The sequence below is a fragment of the Pleurodeles waltl genome, chromosome 1_2 (genome assembly GCF_031143425.1).
Source record: "Pleurodeles waltl isolate 20211129_DDA chromosome 1_2, aPleWal1.hap1.20221129, whole genome shotgun sequence".
Lineage (NCBI taxonomy): Eukaryota > Metazoa > Chordata > Amphibia > Caudata > Salamandridae > Pleurodeles > Pleurodeles waltl.
The window spans coordinates 571,553,251-571,576,380 of NC_090437.1; the positions used below are offsets into that span (position 1 = coordinate 571,553,251).

Genomic DNA, 23,130 nt, shown 5'->3' on the forward strand with positions numbered 1-23,130 from the left:
TTCAGATTGTGGAATCATAAAATCAACACTCAAAAAAAAATATTCTTCTTTTGAAGTTATTTTGCCAAAGAGCATAGTTGTAAGTATTTTTCATACTTAATTACTGCATCAGAATTCTGCAAGTGAGTTTAACAGGAGCTTCCGCCATCCACTCTGAGACTTCCAGGACAGTTAAGCACCCTTGTAACCTAGTGTTGATGTCTCATGAACACGTTGAAGTTTGTGTCACAGAGACCCAAACCTGTTAGTGCTTGCCAGAAAATCAGTCTTAGACTGCAATTATGGATTTAAGCATACTTAACTTGCTACCTCCCCCTTTTCTTTACCGATATAATAATAATAATAACAACATCAAACAGTGACAGTAGACAAAGTAAAATTGACATAAATGAAAAAGTAAAGCATTCAAATGGCATTTCCATAAAATTGACAAAATTTCTAGTCAAAGGTGCGCTTTAAAAAGGAAAACAGTTTATGAAGTATTCCCAAATTTCCATACATCTCCAGGAAAATCCATCTTGCTGCTGGAAGTCAAAGAATCTCTATTTACAGGTAACTAGGTTAATACACAGCTATCCAATGGAAGTCAGAGTCTGCCTTGAAGGAACATTCTCTAAATTTTTAAACTTTCATGATTCAGGCGGAATTACTGATTTGACTTTACTTTACACATTGATCAATGTATTACTATCTGCATAAATGATGTACTATTTAAGGGTTATGTTACAGCCTCAAACTGTAGCATAGTAGGGGCACGAACAGGCTCCACAGCGAGAGTGATTTGCATTCCTCTTTCCTAAAAACTCTCTCACATTGAAGTCTGCGAAAGCAGAGTAAACACCAAGCTCCCGCAGAAGGCACAGCTTGACATTCAACCTCTGTTTTTGAATGTCCAACAAATGTGACAAGACATAAACAAGATATAAAGGCCTGTTTGCAGAAGGCGAGTTTGTGGAAGAATACAGTAATCATGGTTTGGGCAACTGGGGGGACAAACTGAAGCTGGACACCCTAAAACAAATAAAGCCAGCAAATGCAAAGCCAGAAAATGTGAGTTACAAACCACAAAGCTGATGGCAAGCAACTGGCGGAATACATTCCTTGGTCAGCTTTGTGAATGTCTCCAAGATGTTTTTAGCAGGCGTCGTTTGGCCAGCCCACAAGATGGCCGACACTCTGTGAGGCTCCACGTGACAGGAGCATTAATCCTGCCGTAATCTGGGCCTGGTTGCCACCTGGAATTACATCCTGAAGGGAAATTGGCTGCTGACCTGCTGGAGGTGAAATTGCTGGAATTCTGGTGCCAGTTCGGCGGCAGGTGGCGGGATCGGGCCCGGTGAGCCTGACGGAGGAGCGGGCCTCTCCAAGTCGGGCCCCGGGTTGCTGGTAGAGACACAGAGTGGTGGGCCTGGAGCAGGAAGGGTCAGCCGGGTAGTGTTGTGGCCTGGAGTGTCCAGGTACCCACAACCAGAGATCAGGGCGGACGCACTTTTGGCCGATACCCTGGAACAAGGAGGAGGTCCAACGTCTGGCGGGGGAGTGACCCTGCACTGCTGGCGAGGGAGGCACTTGAGCGTTAGCTCGGGCCAGTGGCGTTGCCCTCACCTGTAGGTCTGGCGGATGCCGGGGGAGCCGCTAGGCCCTGTGACCTGCGGGCAGACTCTGTGGCACAGGATTGGTGGCCAGCTGGCCCCTGAGGCAGATTACGAAGGACTTGGCTGGCACTGGGGAAGAAGCAGGATTGTGGTGCTCTGCTTGAGGGTGTGGGGCCTGGCTGCCCCTGTCGACTCCCGGTGGGGGCATTCCCGGCAGTCTGGGAACCCGATGTGATGCAATGGTAGTGAATCCTGAGCCCAACTGGATGGAGATGGTGAGGTCTGAACAGGCTGATCAGTGGTGACCTGGTGTGTTGGTGGCGGAGCATCGGTGCAACACATGGTGTGCGGAGACATTTGGGGCTGCGTGCCCTACCGGCGGCAGCGCGAGAGAAAGGAGGTGAGGTCTGGGGCCACAGCGCTGATGTGATTGGAGGGGGCTGAGTTGGTGACAGCCAGCAGTGGCTGCACTGCAGGTCCGGACACTGGCCGAGTAGTGGACCGGGTCTCACGCCTATGACAGATTGAAGATGAATAGGCTGCAAGCAGACAGGTGGAAGAGATGGTTGACACAGAGCAGCCCCAGGAGGATGAGTCCCAGTCCACCTCTATAAAAGCCATGTTTATGGACCTCAAGCAACGCCTGGCAGGCATAGATGCCAAACTAGACCACCTCACACTCCGTATAGATCGATTGGACAGGGTGGATGATCACGACACACACCTAGATCAGGTGGAATTCCGTGTCTCAGACTTGGAGGATGGGCGGCGCGGGGAGGGTGAAAGCCTTCTCCGAATGGAGCGGGTGCTGGAATTAATCTGCAACAAGAAAGAAGAGCTTGAAGACCGCTCATGCAGGAACAACTTCCGCATCCTAGGGTTCCCGAATCAACGGATATGGGCCTCATAGAGGATTATGTGGAAACCATGCTAATTGCGCTCTTTCCAGGCGAGCTCTCCTCGGTGTTGATGTTGGAACGGGCATATAGATCGATTGGCCCGAGGCCGCTGCCTGGCAAGCCGGCGTGCCCCATCATCACGGTCTTGCTCAATTACAGGGATGGAGACACTGTGTTACATCTTGCCCGCGTCTGCAAGTACTGTTGCTCAGTATCTTCCCAGACTACCACCTCAGTGTACAGGCAGCTCGCCGGGCGTATCTCCCGGTCAAACGCACGCGGAGTCTAACGGAGCAGCTACAGTGGAGTATTTTATTAATAATAAGGGCTCTGTATCCTCCGCTAGTACTCTGTGCGAGGCCTTCAAGGTGGTGATTGGGGGAGGGAGGGGTGTCTGTCTTGCCAAGCAGCATGGAGTGCTCCAGTCAATTTGCCACGAGTTGGTGGACTTGGAGACCCAGTTGACATTGCTGGAAAAGCACAGTTACGAAGGTATGGATGGTGCTCTTCTGGGTGAGGCGAGGGAAAAGCTGTCCCAGTACAAGGAAGCAGCGATGGACGAGGTTTGCTTTTTGGTTAGAGAGGCTAAAGCGAGGAGGTACGGGGATGGTGAGAGAGCTGGTAAGACAGTTGAGGCAATGCTGCACAAGCCATGGGTAGAAGATTACATTTTTGAGCTTACTGATACAGACGGCATGCTGCGTGTCAGAACAGCGGAGGTACAGAGTGATGACAGACTTTGATACCTCTTTATATACTTAGCCGGCGATGCCGGACCAGGCAACCTACACAGAGTACTTCGAAGACATTAGTCTGCTTTGGTTGGAGAACTCAAATGGACAATGTCTAGACTCCTCTTTCTCAGTTGAAGATATTACTCAAGTTATATGCAGCTAACCTGGCGACAAAGCTCCAGGATTGGATGGGCTTATGGCGGCCTTTTATAAACAGTATGTAGATTTGTTAGCACCACACTTGTTGGAAATGTATGCGGAGGCACTGGAGGAAGGGATTCTCCCTCCCTCGCTCCGTGAAGCCCTTATTGTCACTATGTTGAAACCCTGCAAAGACCCTTGTCTATGCAATTTATTCAGACCGCTGTCTCTCATAAATGTGGACAATAATATCCCAGCAAAGCTGATTGCATCCCGGCTACAGCCCCTGCTCTTGACCTTGGTTCTCCCGGACCAATCTGGCTTTGTTCTTGGTCGATCAACCCTATATAACCTCCGTACATTCTTTTGGCTGCCCTGATGGTGGAACTGGAAGACCGAGCTGCAGCAGTATTCCTTGATGCCACGAAGACCTTTGATTCCCTCACATGGCATTACATGTTCGGCTTACTGGCCAGGTTGGGGATGAGTCCCAGGTTTATTCAATTAATTTGCTTACTCTACACCAACCCAACAGCCAGAATGAGAATTAATGGGTCTGTCACTGGCCCCTTCCTGGTGGCCAGAGGCACTAGACAAGGATGCTCTCTCTCGCCACTGCTGTTTGCGGTGGCGATGGAGCCGCTGGCTGCGCATTTGAGGCAGCATCACAATAACCGGGGTCTTGCATGCCGTCAATGTCCAGTTTTCGTGCCCATGTACGCAGACGATGTTGCCCTGTATATACGGGATCCGCAGGTCAGTTTAGACCCTATTGTGGAGGAGTTTGTGCGCTTTAGTAATCTTTTGAGTATTATAATAAACTGGGCCACGCCAGCGGTTTATCCTCTGTGTGAATTTACAGTCCCATACCACTGGGACTTCCCCCTAAGCTGGGCGTCTAAACTGGTTTGTTACTTGGGTATCTGGCTCAGAGGGGTGGATGAGATTTGAACTGCAAACTATGGAAGGGTCATTGTGTGGCTGGAAAATAAAGTTGTCGACTGGCGCTCCTTGCCACTTCTGTTGACTAGCTGCATAGCAATAACTAAGATGATAATCTTACCCAAATTTTTTATAGTTGTTGTAGGAAAATGCCACTGTTTGGATGGTTATCCCCTAACTTTTTGCCTTTTGTTGATGCCAGCTTTGATTGAAAGTGTGCTGGGACCCTGCTAACCAGGCCCCAGCACCAGTGTTCTTTCCCCTAAAACTGTACCTTTGTCTCTACAATTGGCACACAGATAAGTCCCTTGTAAATGGTACCCCTGGTACTGTCGTGTAGGCTCTCATTATTCTAAAGAGGCTACTGGATTTTGAGCCGCAGAATCGCCTGTGGTGTGGGACACTGAGTCTTACCTACATCAGGTGACGCCTGTCACCCTAATCCGGGTTTTACTCTGGCTAACTAGCAGTGCCTCATCTCTACCCAAGACCAGGGATGATTGGGCAGCCGAGCGCATGACATAATTGATTTCTCAAGGAAACCATGGTCACTCAGGTCTCATCCGTTTCTCTCAGTTACATTAATCTCACATACACCGTGACAAAGCGAGGCAGTATATGTTTCAATAAGGTTTTAATGAAGAGACTGCATCTTAGATAGCAAAGCATGTACTGCAATAACCAGGACAGTACAGCATGACAATATTAAAATTGTGACAAGGAGAGTGAAGCATAGAAATAACGCTATTATGTTGTCACTAGAGTCAATAGACTAATTCCCACCTAGGCTATAATAGAGTACAGAATGTTAAGCTCTAATTCTGCCCTTCAGGTTCCCCTGGGAAGACATCATCGCCCATACCTGAGCAAAGGCCTGAAGTCTGCATAAGCAGCTGTAGCGAAGCGTTCAGCAATCAGTATACAGTTGTGGTTCTCTGGCTGGAATCTCCCTCTAACCTGTAAGGGACAGGGAAGTGTTTATATAATAAAACATCTGATGTTCTGAGAAAATGTCCCTACGTAAGGATGTGTGTTTTTCTATGAATGTCAGAGGCAAAACTTGTACCACGTTCACCGGCAACCTATCTTTCTGCAGCCTTGAAAGAAGCACAGAGTGAACAAGAATGTCTTGTTTAAGAACTTAGTGCTGGCCTAGGCAAAAACAGCTAGATAGAGAGAAATAAAACAAGACCGCAAAAGTGGCTATTGTAAGAATAATAAATGAAACTGAACAAAATATATCTAGGTTAAAGTGCATAGCGGCAGGGTGCCATGCTCACATCCCACTGCCTGTGGCATAGGTAAGCCACCCCTCTAGCAGGCCTTACAGCCCTAAGGTAGGGTGCACTATACCACAGGTGAGGGCATAGCTGCATGAGCACTATGCCCCTACAGTGTCTAAGCCAATTATTAGACATTGTAAGTGCAGGGTAGCCATACAGAGAATATGGTCTGGGAGTTTGTCAAACATGAACTCCACAGTTCATAATGACGACACTGAATACTGGGAAGTTTGGTAGCATACTTCTCAGCACAATAAATCCACACTGATGCTAGTGTGAGATTTATTGAGAAATGCACTCAGACCTGCTTGCCAGCCCAACTGCTAGTGCTAGGCTGACTGGTCTCTGCCGGCTTGCCATTTCCACACTAGTTTCTGGCCACATGGGGTGGTGAGTACCTTTGTGCACTCTGTGACCAGGAACAAAGCCTGCCTTGGGTGGAGGTGCCTCACACCTCTCCCTGAAGGAACTGTAACACCTGACTGTGAGCCTCAAAGACTGCAGCCTGGTGTTACAACGCCACAGGGCAATCCAACTAGTGGAGATGCCCGCCCCCAGACACAGCCCTCACATTTGGCAGCAAGTCCGGAGGAGAGAATGAGAAAAACAAGGAGGAGTCACCCTCTAGCCAGGACAGCCCCCTAAGGTGTCCAGAGCTGAGGTGATCCCTTCCTTAGAAAATCCTCCATCTTGGCATGGAGGATTTAGCCCAATAGGATTAGGGATGTGCCCCCCCTCCCCACAGGGAGAAGCCAGAAGGAGGGTGTAGCCACCCTCTGGGACAGTAGCCATTGGCTACTGCCCTGTGACCCTAAAACACCCCTAAATTCAGTATTCGGGGTGACCCTGAAACCAGGATTTTAGATTACTGATGACTTAACCAGAAGAAGGACTGCTGACCTGAAAACCCCGCAGAGAAGAAGGAGACAACAACTGCTTTGGCCCCAGACCTTCTGGCCTGTCTCCAGATTCAAAGAACCTGCAACAGTGACGCATCCAGCGGGCCCAGCGACCTCTGCCGACTCAAAGGACTGCCTTGCAACGCCAAAGGACCAAGAAACTCCTGTGGACAGTGGCTCTATTTAAAGCAACGAGAAGAAACCATCTTTAAACAGTCTCTCACCTCACTCCTGAAGCTTGAGTCCCCACCACTCTGCACCCGACGTCCCCGGCCTGTGTCCAGAGAAACCAACACCGCCAAGAGGACCCTCAGGCGACTTCAACGATGTGTCCAACCTTGGACAACCTCCCTGCACCCCCACGATGATGCCAGCAGAGTGAATCCGGAGGACCCCCCTGACCGCGACTGCCCAGTAACAGAGAACCCGATGCCTGTTAGAAGCACTGCTCCTGCAGCCCCCAGGCCCGAGAGGAACCAACTACCAGTGCAGGAGTGACTAGCAGGCGGCCCTCATCTTTGCCAAGTCGGTGGCTAGCCCAAGATTCCCCCCCGTGCCCTGCCTGCATCGCCAGGGTGACCCCCAGGTCCCTCCATTGATTTCAAAACAAACCCCAACGCCTTGTTTGCACACTGAGCCCATCCGCCATTGTGCCGCTGACGGTGTATTTTGTGTGCCTGTTTGGGACCCCCCAGTGCTCTACGAAACCCCCTGGTCTGCTCCCCGAGGATGCAGGTACTTACCTGCTAGCAGACTGGAAGCAGAGCACCCCTAGTCTCCATAGGCACCTATGCTATTTGGGCCCCTCTTTAACCTCTGCACCTGACCGGCCCTGTGTTGCTGGTGCCAGGTGTTTGGGGTTAACTTGAACCCCCAACGGCGGGCTGCCTATACCCCGGAGACTGAACTTGTAAGTGCTTTACTTAGCTGACAAACTAACCTTTACTCACCTCCCCAGGAACTGTTGAATTTTACACTGTGTCCACTTTTAAAATAGTTACTGTTTTTCATTCAAAGCTCTATATTTACCTATGCCAAGTACCTTACAATTTATGTACTTACTTGAAATCTGAATCTTGTGGTTCTAAAATAAATTAAGAAAATAATATTTTTCTATTTAAAAACCTATTGGCCTGGAGTTAAGTCTTTGAGTGTGTGTTGCCTGTGTGTGTACAACAAATGCTGAACACTTATCTCTGATAAGCCTAACTGCTCGACCACGCTACCACAAATAGAGCATTAGTATTCTCTATTATTGCCTCTGTCAATCCTCTTGGGGAACCCCTGGAATCTGTGCACACTATCCCTCACTTTGAGATATTATATACAGAGCCATCTTCTTACATTTGTTTATCTATATTCCCCTCATCTTTAAAGCTAGCTTCCTAAAGCAGCTCAGATCGCTACTTATAACGCTTGTCTGGGTGGGTAAGCAGCTAAGAATCTCATGGGAAATGCGAACTCAACCCTACAAGATGGATGGTCTGGCGGCCCCAGTCCTGGAATTATACTATAAATGGGCCAGGCACATTTCGCGCATTTTCGTATTCTTCCGATCCGATACTTGTTGCATCTGACTCCGTAACATGACTCCATATGGCCATTCAGACTCACAGGCGCTAGTTATTGCCTGCCAAAGCCGCAGGGGATGAGCATTGATACGGTCACGTGCTCAGCGTGGGCCTGGTGGCTGCTCCTTCGTGGGACAGGGGCTTCGGAGATGTATGTGCCTTCGATGCAGTGCTAGAACTTCAGAGAACGCAGTTGTTGGAGAGGGGAGAGATCTGCGCGCAACTCCGCAACATGAAACTGACAACCTTGGGGTCATGGTACCCAGTGGGCTTGTTTATCTCCCTGGAGGCCACGCTCTGCGAACCCCATAGTACCGCCCTGCATTGCCTAACATACCTGTAGATTAAAGCGTAGGTGCGTGCCCGCTACCCGGATTTCCCTCATCACCGGTCCATATGCTAGTATGCAGGCATCAGCACCCTCGGCGATCACCAAGGCTAGGTTGCAATGGGAGACGGTCCTGGGTGAGGCCCTCCCAGATGATGTCCGTCCATATTGCTGTGCTCAAATGCGCGAACTTTCACACAATTACAGCCTGCATTTAATCCATTTTAAGTTTCTGAACCGCATACACTATTCGTTAAGCGCCTTTGGAGGAGGGGTGCTAGAGCGGATGCAACTTGCATTAGATGCTCGGCGCCTGATGTGGATTTCCTGGAGCTGCGGTGGGTTGAGGGGTTATTGGAACGAGGCACTGGGCTCAATTTAGGAAATGGGTGTCACAAAGGCACCACGCACCACCAAATTCGCTGTCCTGGGGTATGTAAAGGAGAGTCGGCCTGAGTTTAAGAAGTTAGTGGGCTTGCTATTGGTGCTGGCGAAGCGCAGAGTGGCAATGTGCTGGGGAAGGAGGCAGGTGCCTTGCAGGATGGATTTGTTGAGAGATAAGGCGTACTGTCAGGAGCAACTGACGGCCTATTGGGAGATGATGCCACCAAGCTCTCGTCCAGTTAATGTGTAGGCACCCCTCCAGATATACCTTATGACTCTAACTTAAGCCTGTGATTTAGCTGTAGGTGCGGAAATGTGCAGCCCCACCCTGCTGGATCTTCCCTGAGTGATGGGCTAGCGCACACCTCTTGACTGATATTGCTGGTGGTGCTGGAATCCCTTACACCCCCCTTGCCCCCCCCCCCCCCCCCCCCTCAGACCTCCCCTTCCCTGGTTTTTCCTCCATGGGATGACCTTCACAGGTTAAGTTGCAAGATTAATCCCTTTTCATTGCCTTGTGCTTTTTGGAGTATTGTTGCTAGAGCGCCCAGGTTCTGGACCAGATAAGATGAACAATGTAATTTGAAGCACAGGGTGCACTGCTACAGTGTTGGTGATAATGTAAGCTTACCTGTGAATATTGGTCATTTGTTGTTGCTTACTTAACAAACTCAATAAAGAATATTTTTTTAAAAATACAACAAGATGTTTTTAGCTGCGACTTAAAAAAAGGATCCTTGTACGCATTCATTCGTTACTTTAAATGTGCTCCGAGTTTCCGAAGAAAAGAAATATTGTCGTTAGACGAGTAATGTTTAAAAAACAAAAATGTGGATTTTTTTTATTTTTGAAATATTTGTTTTCTGCATCTCTCTCAAAGGTGTGGAGATACTTGTGTAAGTGGATTTAATGAAGATATCTAAGTGTAGGGAGAGTTGTTTTAGTTCTGATGTTTTTTGACAAAGTAATCAAGGGAATAATGTGTCCATTTTTGAGGCCTGATCATTGGCACTGGGAATACAGCAGGAGTCTTACTTTTGTATCTTCTGTTTGACATTTATTTTGTAGCTACGGTTTGCCATTTTTAATTTATAATACTCACAATTCTCTTTTGCAGGAAGTTGCTTTGAGAGAAGTAGAAATGGCAGCGCCAGATGGAAGGTAATAAGGATTTGATAACGTGCCAAAGCTGGCCTGAGAGAACAGTATTATGTAATATTTGTATTGCCACAAAGTGTTCTCATATCGGAGCGTGTTCTCAGTTAAAAAAAAAAAAAAAAAAAGTGTTTATTGCTTGTTCTCTTGTTTATCATCTTCAGCCTCACAGGTATGGTCTGTAGGAAACAGTTTTTCTGAACATGAGATTCCCTCCTCCCTGTTGCGAGTAAAATAAACATTCTGTCTCCAGTGAGATACATTGAAAAAGTAGTATATTTTGTTATGGTGTTTTAAATTGGAGCCCAGTGGAATTATGGATGGTAGCAAGAACATTAATTGGTTCGTTCCTTATGTTCATCGTTCTCCCTCAAATTTAATGTACAGCTGCTAACATTTTCATTTTTTTAAAAGTGTGCCTTTTGCCTTTTTACAAGATGTGAACAGTCTTCCTTAAAGTAGTGAGGCTGTACAGTCATTATCTTGTCCAGTACACTTTAAGTGCTCCTACCTACTGCCATCGAGCCCCTGGAAACACTCTGCTCTATATCCTCTCTACTCTTCCATTTGGAACTACTTTTTGTTTGTTGCAGACGCTCAGACTGAGTTTGAAAGCTATCAAACTATCTCTGTCTTGTGCAGTTTCAGATTTATTGAATTAAAATTCATGAGTGTCCTCTAATGCTGAATCCCAGGTGGGACTGGTCTAGCCTTCGGATCTTGTGGACTCTATTGCTTATAGTTGTTCATCTTGATTCTGGAACCTTTGAAACCATCCCTGCAGATGTTGCTGTTCCAAACACATGGAATTTTACAGCCATATGTGGCTTCCAGTTCTGTTTGGGACTGGTTGTGTCCTTTTAGCATAGCTTGTGCCCCTCATTGCTGGAGATACCTCTACCAGTGGAGAAACTTGACAGTGATTTTCCCCGTTTTGACCAAAGGGCCCATACATTGCCATCCTCTGGCATCCTTTAGGTATGCTGACACACTCCACCTTTCATCCTCCTTTGCAAATACTTAAGAGACTGAGATCTGTTGGAGTGCTTGCTTGTAATTTTAAACTGGACGCCATGACTGAATTACCCTTGACACATTACAACATACTCAATTTTTATCAATGAGAACACCGTTGCGTGTGTTTTTTTTTTTTGATAAAGTGCTACAGGGTCTCAAATTAACTGAGATGCCAAGCCTTCCACTTAAAGACACTAAATGAGAGTACAAGGAAGATTGTAGCAATCCAGATGCATTTTATCCTGCTGTTTGACACCTCTATCACATGTTCTCTTTACATACATTCTGTGAATCCTGAGGACTTCCCCGGACAACTCTTCACCTGTGGAGAACATTGACCTTAGGGCTTAATGTTGCTTGAGATGCTAGTATGCCTCAAGCTTAAAATCTGTAATTTTCGGGAGAGAGACAGATGTGATGTGACACTGAAGAACTTAACATTAACCTACTCTACCATAGCATCACTCTAGCTCATCTTTCCCTTTTGCACCTCTGTATTTTCAAGCAGATCATGCACAACTATACCATATGTTGGAATATATCGGCATAGCTGGCTACTTTTGGGTTGCCGTTTTCCCTCAGAAGATTTTGTCTTATGGAGAAGACCATAGCTCTACTCATCTGTCTTCCTTTTAGGCCATTCTCAATTTTACATAGACACCCTTTAAGGCTGAACACTGATGGAAGAGAGTTGTATATAAGTTGCTCGTACAACCTGGTGTGATGTTCTGATAGACTGGGATTTTGGCACCGTTTGGGAATGAACAGCAATGGAGTAAGGTAACAGACTGGTTGGTGGTCAATCCCAGTAAAACATTCAACCTTTGCACTTTGATTTTTTTATTTTATTTTGTTTTTAGCAGGGACAGATTTCCACAGGGCCCTATACATTTTTTTTACATTCTTGAAGTAGCCTTGACCTTCACAGTCAAATGACTTAAGCGGACACATCTGGAACCTGTTGCCAGCGAGATTTAATCTTTTTGTGGTTGTTTTGGCACCCTGTTCCCAGATCTCCAAAGATGAAAATGTTTGTAAGTCACGACCTAGGAATGTCTTCTTGGATGGTAAAATATGGGTTTATGTTGTCTCTAAAAGTCCTATTCAGACCCATAGTCAAATGTCCACAGTGATTTGCTTTGCTAGTTGTCTTCAAGGTGGATGACGTTTCTCTGTCTGCTGCACCTTCTCACTTTCCCTTTTTAAGAGTGAAGTTCCTATAGGCAAGTAGGATCCCCAGGACACAGCCTGAATTCTTTTGTTTCTGTGGGTTAGCAAGAGGTTATCTGCCTTAGCCTTTAGAGCGGTCTTCCCCTTCAAGATAAAACTGGAGAACATTCACCCTGCATTCTCCTATTGACCATGTGGAAATAATTGCAGGTTGCAGCAGCAGTCTTTTTGTTTGAGTAATATCTCAAGCTAACAGAGGGCTTACAACAGTTTTTCAACGATGAGCATGTCTGTGATTGACAACAGCTTCATAGCCAATTAAATAAGTTCCTACAGTTTTCAGGCTTAAGGTATACCACAGTGTGACCACCCAGTTGTGTCAGAAAGATGTTGCAAGAGCTATCCCAATGTCCTACAAGCCTTGGTTAACATAGCTACCTCACACTTCCCCAAAATCTTCTCTAGATTTCGCCAACTAAACCTAAAACCATTGCAACTCTGTCACTGAAGGATAAAGAAAATCCCCCTCTCTCCCCCAAATCTTGGGTGCATCTGACCCCAACCTCATCTTGCAAAAAGCTGTGTTGCAGCTGGTTGGTTTCTGCTACACTAAGAGAGCAAGTTTCATAGCTGTTATTGATTGACACACAAGACCAGGTTTTGCTTCAGTCATTTTTCTGATATCTATTGTAGAATGTAAAGTAATTATAAAGTGTAATCTCATCCCCAATAGGATTTACTGGTGCTAGAACAGTACTGCAAACAGACAAACCTGTCTGTCTGTCTGTCTGTCTGTCTGTCTGATATGAGCAATTTTTTTCTGCTCCACAGCTGTTGGGATCCACTTTCACCCAATTCTGTTCATATAACAGATGAATAATGTTTAAGAGACTTTGGTGAATCTTACAGTCATGGAGTTTACACCACAGCGTATTACAATAAACAAGGTCAAAGGTTGCATGTAAATCTACATAACAGCAGAACTTGCCAATGGTATCAGTTGCTCTTCTTGCTAGAGCCCAACAAACAAAGCAGTGAGCAGTACTCCAATGGTTCATTCTGATCCCCCCCCCCCCTTGTTTCCTGGGAATTAAATTGAAGCTATCTACCCATTTTTCCAGACAGTTTAGCACAGTCCTGGTAACATTCTTTGATCAACTGTCCAGCAAAGATAGTATTCTATTAGCTGAATCTGCTTCTTCACCCTTCCCCAATATGTATTTTAGAAAGCTCTCCCTCCAAGAATCTGGGATGAAGCCATAAGTTATAACCTTCCGAAGAAACAACTATGTAAGGAGTGCTCCAAAAAGAGTCATATTTTTCGTTCCAAATATTTGATTAGTTTGATCTTGCAGAGTAAAATACAGACAGGAAATAATATGTCATAGATACTTATTTGAAGGGCCGAACATGACAAGAGAATATCAATAATAGCTAGAGGCCTCATAGCTACATACTTCAACAGTAATTGTTTGAGTGTTCAGAAATGGGATTAACCAAATGATATCATCCAACCAATCACATAAATTATAGCATATGGACATCAATGCTTCATATCTATTTAAACATGTAATCTAAAGTTGAACTGAAAGGCAAAAGGAGAATAAGTGAGCTAGATATTAACAAAAAAGTACATGACAAGAGAGGAGTGACATAATAAGTAAGGAGTGATACAAAGAGACATTGGACCGTGGGATTGACAAGAGAAAAAAAAGATAAATGAATCTCTGAAAATAAGGGAATAGCTCAGGGAGAAGGGAAGAGGAAACGAGGGAGTGAAAACACCAAGGGGGTCCTCATTATGTCAAGAATGGGATCACCCATTGTGGGTGTTCAAAATGTGTGTTGAGAAAAGGGCCATCATGTCTTAGACATGAAGCTGTCAAGGGTGTGTCATAGTGACTGTGAGGGAATAAACAGACTGTGGGGAAAAGGACAAGCATTTCTGTGTACTTCTGAGATAAGTATCTCATGCCCACCAGGTATGAAAGGAGACATTATTGAACTTCTTCCAGTCTACCAAAATAACGTTAACTGCCACTGTCAAAAGTAAGTCCAGCAAAGCTGTATACTCATCAGATAAGTTCAGCGAAGGGTTCAAAGCATACTCGCCTAGCATGACAAGAAGAACCATTAGAGGAAAGGAGGTCTTAAAGATGTTGGAAAGTCGATCATGAACCTCCAGTAAGAAATTTGCAACTCAAAAACATATGGTTAGGAGTACCAATAGCTTTGTTGCATGGCCAATAAAGGTCAGGCTCAATTAGCTTTAGGTTAAATATTTTAGACAAAGTCCAGTATGAGAAATGTGCAGTGTAATAGCAAGTTTGGGATAAAGAAGAAATCAAATTGTTACTAAGAATTTTTTTTAGAAGTGGCCACTTAGAGCCCAAAATATAAGGGAGACGTAGTGAGTAAAGATACTTTATCTAAAGGCTTTGGATGGGTGAAGACGGAAGGACTAAGTAGTACTTTATATATTTTAGATGCAATATGGCCACCTCTTCTCATCTGTTGAATAAAGGGAAGGAAACTTAGTGCGATAGAGAATCTAGTTTAGACTAGACTAGACTAGTTTTGCTTTGATCTTTACAAAACTATAAAAATCCATAGTTCAAAGAGGGTATTTCTCCTGGAGGGAAACAAATGATAGCAGTATTCCATCTTCCAGCAAGTCTGATGCCAGGTTGATGCCCTTTGCTGCCTATACAGGTCCCACTTCTGCTGAGACCAGTATTAATGTTTTTGGGTTATTCCATAGAGAAATGGCTGAGGATTTATATATCATATGAGATGACAATTTATCCACCATCTTGAGGGCGCAAATGGTGTCAAGAAAAATATGCGTGGAATGGGAAAGTTTCAGATTGTTCATTGTTAACCTCACAATCACATGGTACAGGGAAACAAGGTGGCATTCTAATAAAAGCCAGGAAACAGTTAAATTAGGATGAGTATCTAGCCAGTGTGCCCCTGAGAAACAAGAGAAGCTGTTTGGTAGTTGAACCAATTAGGATGCCTGCATCCCCCTATCGGATGTGGCGTTCTGAGCTTCTTAAGATTCATTCTATGTTTTTGTCGCACCGCAGAAAAACTCAAAACTAACATCAATTGCAGAGACAGAAATATGATGACTGATTTAGAGGGAACATCATGACCAGAAAATGTACATGTGTTGTAATCGTCATCCTCTTCAGAGTATCCAATTTTCGTGTGATATACATTTTGGGGACCAAGAGGACAGAAGTTCCTTTATATCTCAGGTCTTCTGCTCATTGATAGTTAATGAGGCTAAAAGATTTTTGGAGAACCAGATACCAAGATAATCTATCATTTTTGGTTGTCATTGAAGGCCAAACTGGCTAATAAAAGAGGAATGGTAATGAACGCTGGGGGGCATAACTTCTGTCTTGTCACTATTTAAAGTATTGTCTGAGAATTCAGCATAAGCTTGAATCAAAGAGGTTAACTTGGGGATCGCAGTGTTGAAGGAAATTAGTATGTCGTCAGCATACGTGGCTATTTTAAATGTTTGCGGACTGAAAGTGACACCCTTGATATCAGAAAACTCATTAAATTGGACTAGCAAAGGGTCTATTGCCAAAGGTAAGAAGAGAGGGGATAGAGGACAGCCCTCAATGAGTGCCTTGATGTAGAAGGAGGGGAGAGAGAGAGTGCACCATTAATTCTAATTCTAGCTGCAGGAGCGATGTATAGAGACATGACCATTGAAGAGAACAAGGTACCCAAGTTAAAGCGTTCCAGTGCTGCTTCCTGAAAAGGCCAGTAGACTTTATAAAAAGCTTTCTCTGTGTCCATTGCGATGACTACGGTAGCTGAGGATGTAGGGAGGGCAGTGTTCTCCATTAAAGCCAGAGCAAAAGGGTATTGTCACATGCAAGTCTACCTTTAACAAACCCAGACTGTGGTTGATGAATCAGACCAGGGATTATAGAGGCTTCACTAATATCTTCACATATATTTTTGCCTTAATTTTCAGGAGGGAAATGGGTCTTTGGTTCTTAGTCTCGAGATGGTCTTTTTTCCCCCTCCTGAGGGAGAACAACTATGGTAGCCTCAATGGTTGAAGCAGATACACAGCCTGAAAGAGCAAAATGCTGAAACACTGATTCCAGGGGCCACAAGATCGAATGGGATAAGGGTTTGTAGAACTCAATTGGGAGACCACCGGCCCGAGAGCTTTATTTCTTGGAATAAGTTTAATCTCTTGCAAGATTTCTCTGGAATCAATTGGTGCATTGAGAGGTGCATTATCCATATCTGAGTGGGTTTTCATAGGCATATGTTTGAGAAAGGAGGCACAGGCTTCAATCAATCAATCAATCATAGTATTTATAAAGCGCGCTATGTACCCGTTAGGGTTTCGAGGCGCTGAGGTGGGGGGGGGGGGGTGGAGAGGCTGTTTAGCGGTCGAAGAGCCAGGTCTTGAGGAGCCTTCTGAATGTGAGGAGGTCCTGGGTCTGGCGTAGCGGAGTGGGGAGAGAGTTCCAGGTTTTGGCGGCGAGGAAAGAGAAGGATCTGCCGCCGGAGGTCTTGCGCTGGATTCGGGGTACGATGGCTAGGGCGAGGTTGGCGGATCGGAGTTGGCGTGTTGGGGTGTAGAAGTTGAGTCTGGTGTTGAGGTAGGAGGGTCCGGTGTTGTGAAGCGCCTTGTGAGCGTGGGTAAGGAGTTTAAAAGTGATCCTCTTGTCTACTGGGAGCCAGTGGAGTTCCCTCAGGTGTGGGGAGATGTGGCATCGGCGGGGTATGTCGAGGATCAGTCGGGCGGAGGCATTTTGGATCCGTTGGAGTCGTTTGATGTCTTTGGTAGGGATGCCTGTGTAGAGTGCGTTGCCGTAGTCAAGTCTGCTGCTGACGAGGGCCTGGGTCACCGTCTTTCTGGTTTCTGTTGGAATCCACTTGAAGATTCTGCGGAGCATACGAAGGGTGTTGAAGCAGGAGGAGGAGACGGCGCTGACCTGTTTGGACATGGTGAGGGCGGAGTCCAGGATGAAGCTGAGGTTTCTTGCATGGTTGGCAGGGGTGGGCGGGGGACCAAGGGCGGAGGGCCACCAAGAGTCGTTCCAAGCCGAGGGAGTGCGCCCGAGGATGAGGACTTCCGTCTTGTCGGAGTTGAGCTTCAGGCGGCTGATGTTCATCCAGTTGGCGATGGATTTAAGTCCCTCGTGGAGGTTGGTTTTGGCGGTGAGCGGGTCATTGGTCAGGGAGAGGACGAGCTGGGTGTCATCGGCGTAGGAGATGATGTTGGCGGGCCAGTTTGGCGAGGGGGGCCATGTAGACGTTGAACAACGTAGGGCTGAGGGAGGATCCTTGGGGGACGCCGCAGATGAGGTTGGAGGCTTTGGAGCGGAACGGGGAGAGGCGGACTCTCTGAGTTCTGTCGGAGAGGAAGGATGAGATCCAGTGGAGGGCTTTGTCTTGGATCCCAGCTTCCTGGAGGCGGGTCAGTAGGGTGCGGTGGCAGACTGTGTCAAAGGCGGCGGATAGGTCGAGGAGGATGAGGGCTGAGGTTTCGCCCTTGTCCATTTGAAGTCTGATGTCATCTGTGGCGGCGAGGAGAGCAGTCTCAGTGCTGTGGTTTCGTCTGAATCCGGATTGTGAGGGGTCCAGGATTGAGTTGTCTTCGAGGAAGTGGGTGAGCTGAGAGTTGGCGATCTTCTCGATGACTTTGGCTGGAAAAGGGAGGAGAGAGATCGGTCGGAAGTTTTTGAGGTCGTTGGGGTCAGCCTTGGGTTTCTTGAGAAGGGGTTGGATTTCTGCGTGTTTCCAGCTGTCCGGGAAGGTGGCGGAGGAGAAGGAGAGGTTGATGATCTTGCGGAGTTCGGGGGCGATGGTGGCGTTTGCCGAGTTGAAAACATGATGAGGGCAGGGGTCCGTAGGGGAGCCTGAGTGGATGGTGTTCATGGTTGTTATGGTTTCTGCATCGTCCACGTGGGTCCAGGCGGTGAGGCGGCAGTCGTGGGAGGAGACGCCGGGGGTGGGGTCTGGCGGTGGGCTGGAGTTGAAGCTGTCGTGGATGGTAACGATTTTCTGGTGGAAGACAGTGGAGAGGTCGTCGCAGAGTTTCTGGGAGGGCGGGATGTCGTTGGAGTTGGCTTTAGGATTTGAGAGTTCCTTCACGATCCCGAAGAGTTCTTTGCAGTCGTGGGCGTTGTTGTTGATGCGTTCGGTGAAATGGGTGCGCTTGGCGACGCGGATCCGTTGGTGGTGTTCACGGTTGGCGTTTTTGAGGGTGGCGAGGTTGTCGGGTGTGCGATCTTGGATCCATTTCTTTTTGAGCTTCTGGCAGATGCTTTTGGAGGTTGTAAGGTCATCTGTGAACCAGGCTGGTTTTTTCTTTCCTTGGATGGCGGTGTGTTTCTTTAGGGGGGCGAGGGTGTTAGCGCAGTCGAGGATCCATTGATGGAGGTTGATGGCGGCTGTGTTCGGGTCGGTTGCGTCGGGTGGAGGGTTGTTGGTGAGGCTTCTCTAGTAGCTGCAATCTTCGGGGTTTAAAGAGGGGCATAGCTATTTTTAAAGATCTCGAAGATATCTTAAGTTTTAGTTATAGTGCCACCTTGTGAATCTTTGTGGAACTATTGTGTTTGAACTTCAATTAAGATGCTAGGTATTTGCCGCCTTTTTAAAAAAAAGTGTTTTTACTTTTTAAGGCTTGGGCTGCCATGTGTGCTCTCTTAAAAACAACAGAGTTATATTTATAGTTGAGTGTCTTTATCTTTGCCATTAGAAAAGGATCTTTGGAATTTCTATATAAAGATGTTTTAAATTTAATAGCCTTATCAAGGTTACATAAAGAGGCTTTGATGTCTTTATAATTTTTAGCCAAGCGACTGTTACAGAACATTTCAATGCCTAGTGGCACATTTCAATGCATCCCGTAATGTCACTGAGAAGATACCAATCCAGTATTTTCCTTTAAAAATTGTGAGCTTTCCTTATCTAACCAAAGCCTAGCCTTCTCAGAATCCATAAGCTCTTTGTTTATGCGACATGTGCCTCTCTCAGTGGACGTAGAAGAGAATTTAAAGGAGATTGTAATGCCTGCATGGTCAGACACTATGGTAGAATCTAAAACATCTTGAGATAGACCAATGCTAAGCAAAATATAATTGATTCTAGAGAAGTAAATGTGAGACGGAGAGAAAAATGTAAAATCGCTGCCTGAAAGATTCTGCAACATGCCAACATTCAGTGAAGAGTGGGTCTTCCATAGACTGAGCATATCTTTCTGTGTTTTGGGAGGTCCATATTGAAATACAGATTGTCTTTCAAGAATTGTGATTTCTGATGGATACAACTACCTGTGGATTCCTCACCTAATGAATACTCCCATGGCGCCAGCATTCGACGGAAATCTTCTTACTAGTCTCTGCACGTCGACGAGGACGTCACTCTAGCCCACGCGACGCCGTCTGACGTCATACAGGCAATAAGAGGTCCTCGACGACGTGCGGACGTCAGTTCCCTTTTTTCCATGCATTCGAAACGGTTATCTTCGAGGGAGCAACTGTTTTTTTGGTTACAGAGTATTTTTGCTGCGTAGTCTTTCGCTGTGGTAATAATGTCGCAGAGAAAGTCTGGATTTAAGCCTTGTCGTGAGTGTGGAGGCAAGATGTCGGTGACGGATCCTCATTCCGATTGCCTTTGGTGTTTGAGCTCCGACCACGACGTCTCGACTTGTGATTCATGCCAGCACATGAATCCAAAGGCCCTCAAGGAACGTGAGGCGAAGCTGTTTATGGCTAAATCGAAGGAGAAGCATCACAAGAAGTCTTCTTCTCCAAGACATCGGCGTCATCGAGACTCCCGGCGCCGTAGAGAATCTCGGCGTCATTCGAAGGAGACTCGTTCCAGGTCTTCGGATCGGCGCCGAAGGACATGGGAGATCAGTCCCACGGTTACGCCGCATCCTTCGACGCCGTTGCCCTCTCCGGCGTCTCCAACTTCACCTGGACAGGCGTCGGTGATTGAGGTATTGGAGCCTCAGGTGTTTTCTCCGGCGCAGACGCCGAGGCCGGCGTCGGGGTCGCCTCCGAGACAGGCACCTCAGTATCCGGCTTTTCTCACCCCTGGAGCCGATAGTTCCGCATTCTTGAATGCGATGTATGCCATCTTCCAACAGATGGCTCCAGGGGGTGCTCCGGCTGGGCCTTTGGCCTTTTCTTTGGGTGATCCTGCGCCTCTTCGGCCGGCATCCTTTATGCCCTTTCTCCCTTTTGGGAACGTGGGCTCGGCGCCAGTGTCGGCGCCGGTGGCCGCTCCGGTGGCTTCAGAAGGATTGGCCCCGGGGATTTCCATCCCGTCGACGTCGAAGTCGGGATTTCGGCCTGTGACTCCGGTGGGTCCATCTGCTTCAGCTGCTCTTTTGTCGGTGCCGAAGTTACCTGTGGCGCCGGACGCGGCGTCGGTGGCTTCTGAAGATCGGCGCCGATCTTCGACTTCGGCGGAGGCATTGTCGACTCCGCGTATTGAACAACGACTTCATTCCAGGAGACGTGCTCTCCGTGTATTAGAAGAGCAGGAGTACCAACGAGCCCTGGAGGAAGGAGAGCTAGAGGACTCGGGTGATGGGCTGCGTGGACTGGAGTCGGCCAGTGGGCTGGACACTTCCCCTGAGTGGGATCTTTCGTCCCCGGGGGAATATACTGAGGAGGCTGCTTCCTTTCATGCAGTGTTACGGAAGGCAGCTAGTTTTTTGGACCTGCCTTTGCCGGTGGTGGAGGCTAAACAAAACCTTTTAACAGAGGTGCTACATCCGGCCTCAGCTGCGGCGGAGCCTCTGTTGCCATTTAATGACGCTCTGCTGGATCCGGTGTTAGAGGTGTGGAAGAGGCCGGTATCTTCCCCAGCAGTTCACAGAGCCGTGGCCAGGAGGTATCGGGCGGCTCCGACTGACCCTGGGTTTCTATCTAGGCACCCTACGCCGGAGAGCTTGGTGGTGCAGGCCTCCTGTTCATCCAAGTCAGCGCCTGGTTCTTTCCCGACGGTGCCTGGGGACAGAGATTCAAAGAAGCTAGAGGCGCAGTCGAAGAAGATTTTTTCGTCCTGCAGTCTGGCGTTAAAAGCCACCAATGCAACCTGTATCCTGGGGAGGTATATTCATGCTCTGATGGATGACATTTCCTCATCGTTTACAGAGCTTCCCCAGGGTCTTTTGGATCTTGTCTCAAATGCCCAGGCTGCTGCGACCCAGATTATCCAGACGGGACTGGATACCACCGACTCGGTAGCCAGAGCAATGGGCACAACTGTGGTGGCAAGGAGACAGGCCTGGCTCCGTAACTCGGGCTTTTCTGCAGATGTACAGTCCACATTGTTGGATCTCCCGTTTGATGGGGACAAACTGTTTGGAGCCAAGGCTGATTCGGCCTTGGAACGTTTTAAGGAAAGCAGGGCCACGGCTAAGTCGTTAGGGCTCCAAGCTCCTTCTTCCACGGCCTCTTCCAGATTTTTCAGGAGGTTTCGTGGATTTGGGCGTGGCTCTTCCTCCTCTTCCTTTCGGGGAAGATATCAGCAACCTGCCTCTTCCCATCCCTATAGATCTTTCAGGGGGAGAGGTAGGGTCCGCACCAGAGGAGCCTCTCAGCAGCACTCTGCCTCTTCCTCATCCTCTGGCGGGGTGCAGCAGGGGAAGCAGCCTTAGGCTTCCACCATTTCCCACTCACTCCTCTCCTGTAGGGGGAAGATTACAGCATTTTCTCACCAAATGGAAGACTGTTACAACGGACACTTGGGTTCTCAGTATTGTGGGAAAAGGCTACACCCTTCCCTTTCGGGAGTTCCCGCCCCTCATCCCGCCCCGCCCTTCTTATTGTTCAGAAGAACACCTCCTGTTGCTAGAACAGGAGGTACAAGCCCTCCTTTCCAAGGGCGCGGTGGAGTTGGTCCCAGAGCAGGAAAGGGGTCGAGGATGTTACTCAAGGTATTTCCTGATTCCCAAGAAGGATGGTCGTTTGAGACCAATTCTGGACCTGAGGATCTTGAATTGGTTCCTCAAGCAGGAAAAATTCAAGATGCTGACCCTAGCACAGGTGCTTTTGGCGTTGAACAAGGAAGACTGGATGGTGTCTGTCGACTTGCAGGATGCTTACTTTCATATCCCGATACTCAAGTCACACAGGAAGTATCTCCGGTTTGTGGTGGGATCGCAACACTATCAGTTTGCGGTCCTTCCGTTTGGTCTTACTTCAGCACCTCGAGTCTTCACGAAGGTGATGTCGGTGGTTGCGGCAGAACTCAGAAGGAAGGGGATAGCAGTATTCCCTTACTTGGACGACTGGTTGATCAAAGCCAAGTCCCTGGAGCTTGTGTCGCATCATCTGCAGTCAAAAACCCAGTTGTTGTTCGACCTGAGTTTTTCGGTGAACGATCCCAAATCTCACCTAGAGCCCTCTCAGCGCCTCCTGTTCATAGGGGCAGTACTGGATACAACATTGGGTCGGGCCTTTCCTCCGCCTCAGCGGATTCAAGATATTCAGGATTTGGTTCCAATGTTTCAAAATGGAGCGGTAGTTCCAGTTCTCAAGGTCCTTCGTCTGCTCGGTCTTTTTGCCTCCTGCATTCTGTTGGTCACGCATGCTCGCTGGCACATGAGGGCTCTTCAGTGGTGCCTCCGAAGGCAGTGGTCTCAACACAAAGAGGATCTAGAGGGTACTGTCAAGATCTCCAGAGATGCTGCTGTGGATTTGAAGTGGTGGATTGCAAGCAACAATCTTTCACAAGGAAAGCCGTTCCAGCAGTCGCCACCAGTGGCCACAGTCATAACGGATGCTTCCACTCTAGGGTGGGGAGCTCATCTGGGGGATCTGGAGATCAAAGGTCTTTGGTCTCCAGAGGAACAGATGTTTCACATCAATCTGTTAGAGTTACGGGCTGTACGTCTGGCTCTCAAGGCCTTCCTCCCTTCCCTTCGTGGTCAGTCGGTACAGGTCCTAACGGACAATACTACCACGATGTGGTACATAAACAAGCAGGGAGGAGTGGGGTTGTAC

General features: G+C 47.5%; 1 protein-coding gene across 5 annotated transcripts in view; it reads left to right on the plus strand.

Annotated features, from left to right (window-relative positions):
* The window catches only part of SCLT1 (sodium channel and clathrin linker 1), a 419,430-nt gene that overhangs the window by 52,159 nt on the left and 344,141 nt on the right, over positions 1-23,130 (plus strand). For all 5 annotated transcript variants that reach the window (XM_069242161.1, XM_069242151.1, XM_069242154.1 and 2 more), the window contains one exon: positions 9,894-9,937. In XM_069242161.1, the coding sequence (XP_069098262.1) occupies positions 9,918-9,937 (20 nt within the window). In that variant the 5' untranslated portion in view covers positions 9,894-9,917. The remainder of the gene's footprint in view (positions 1-9,893; positions 9,938-23,130) is intronic.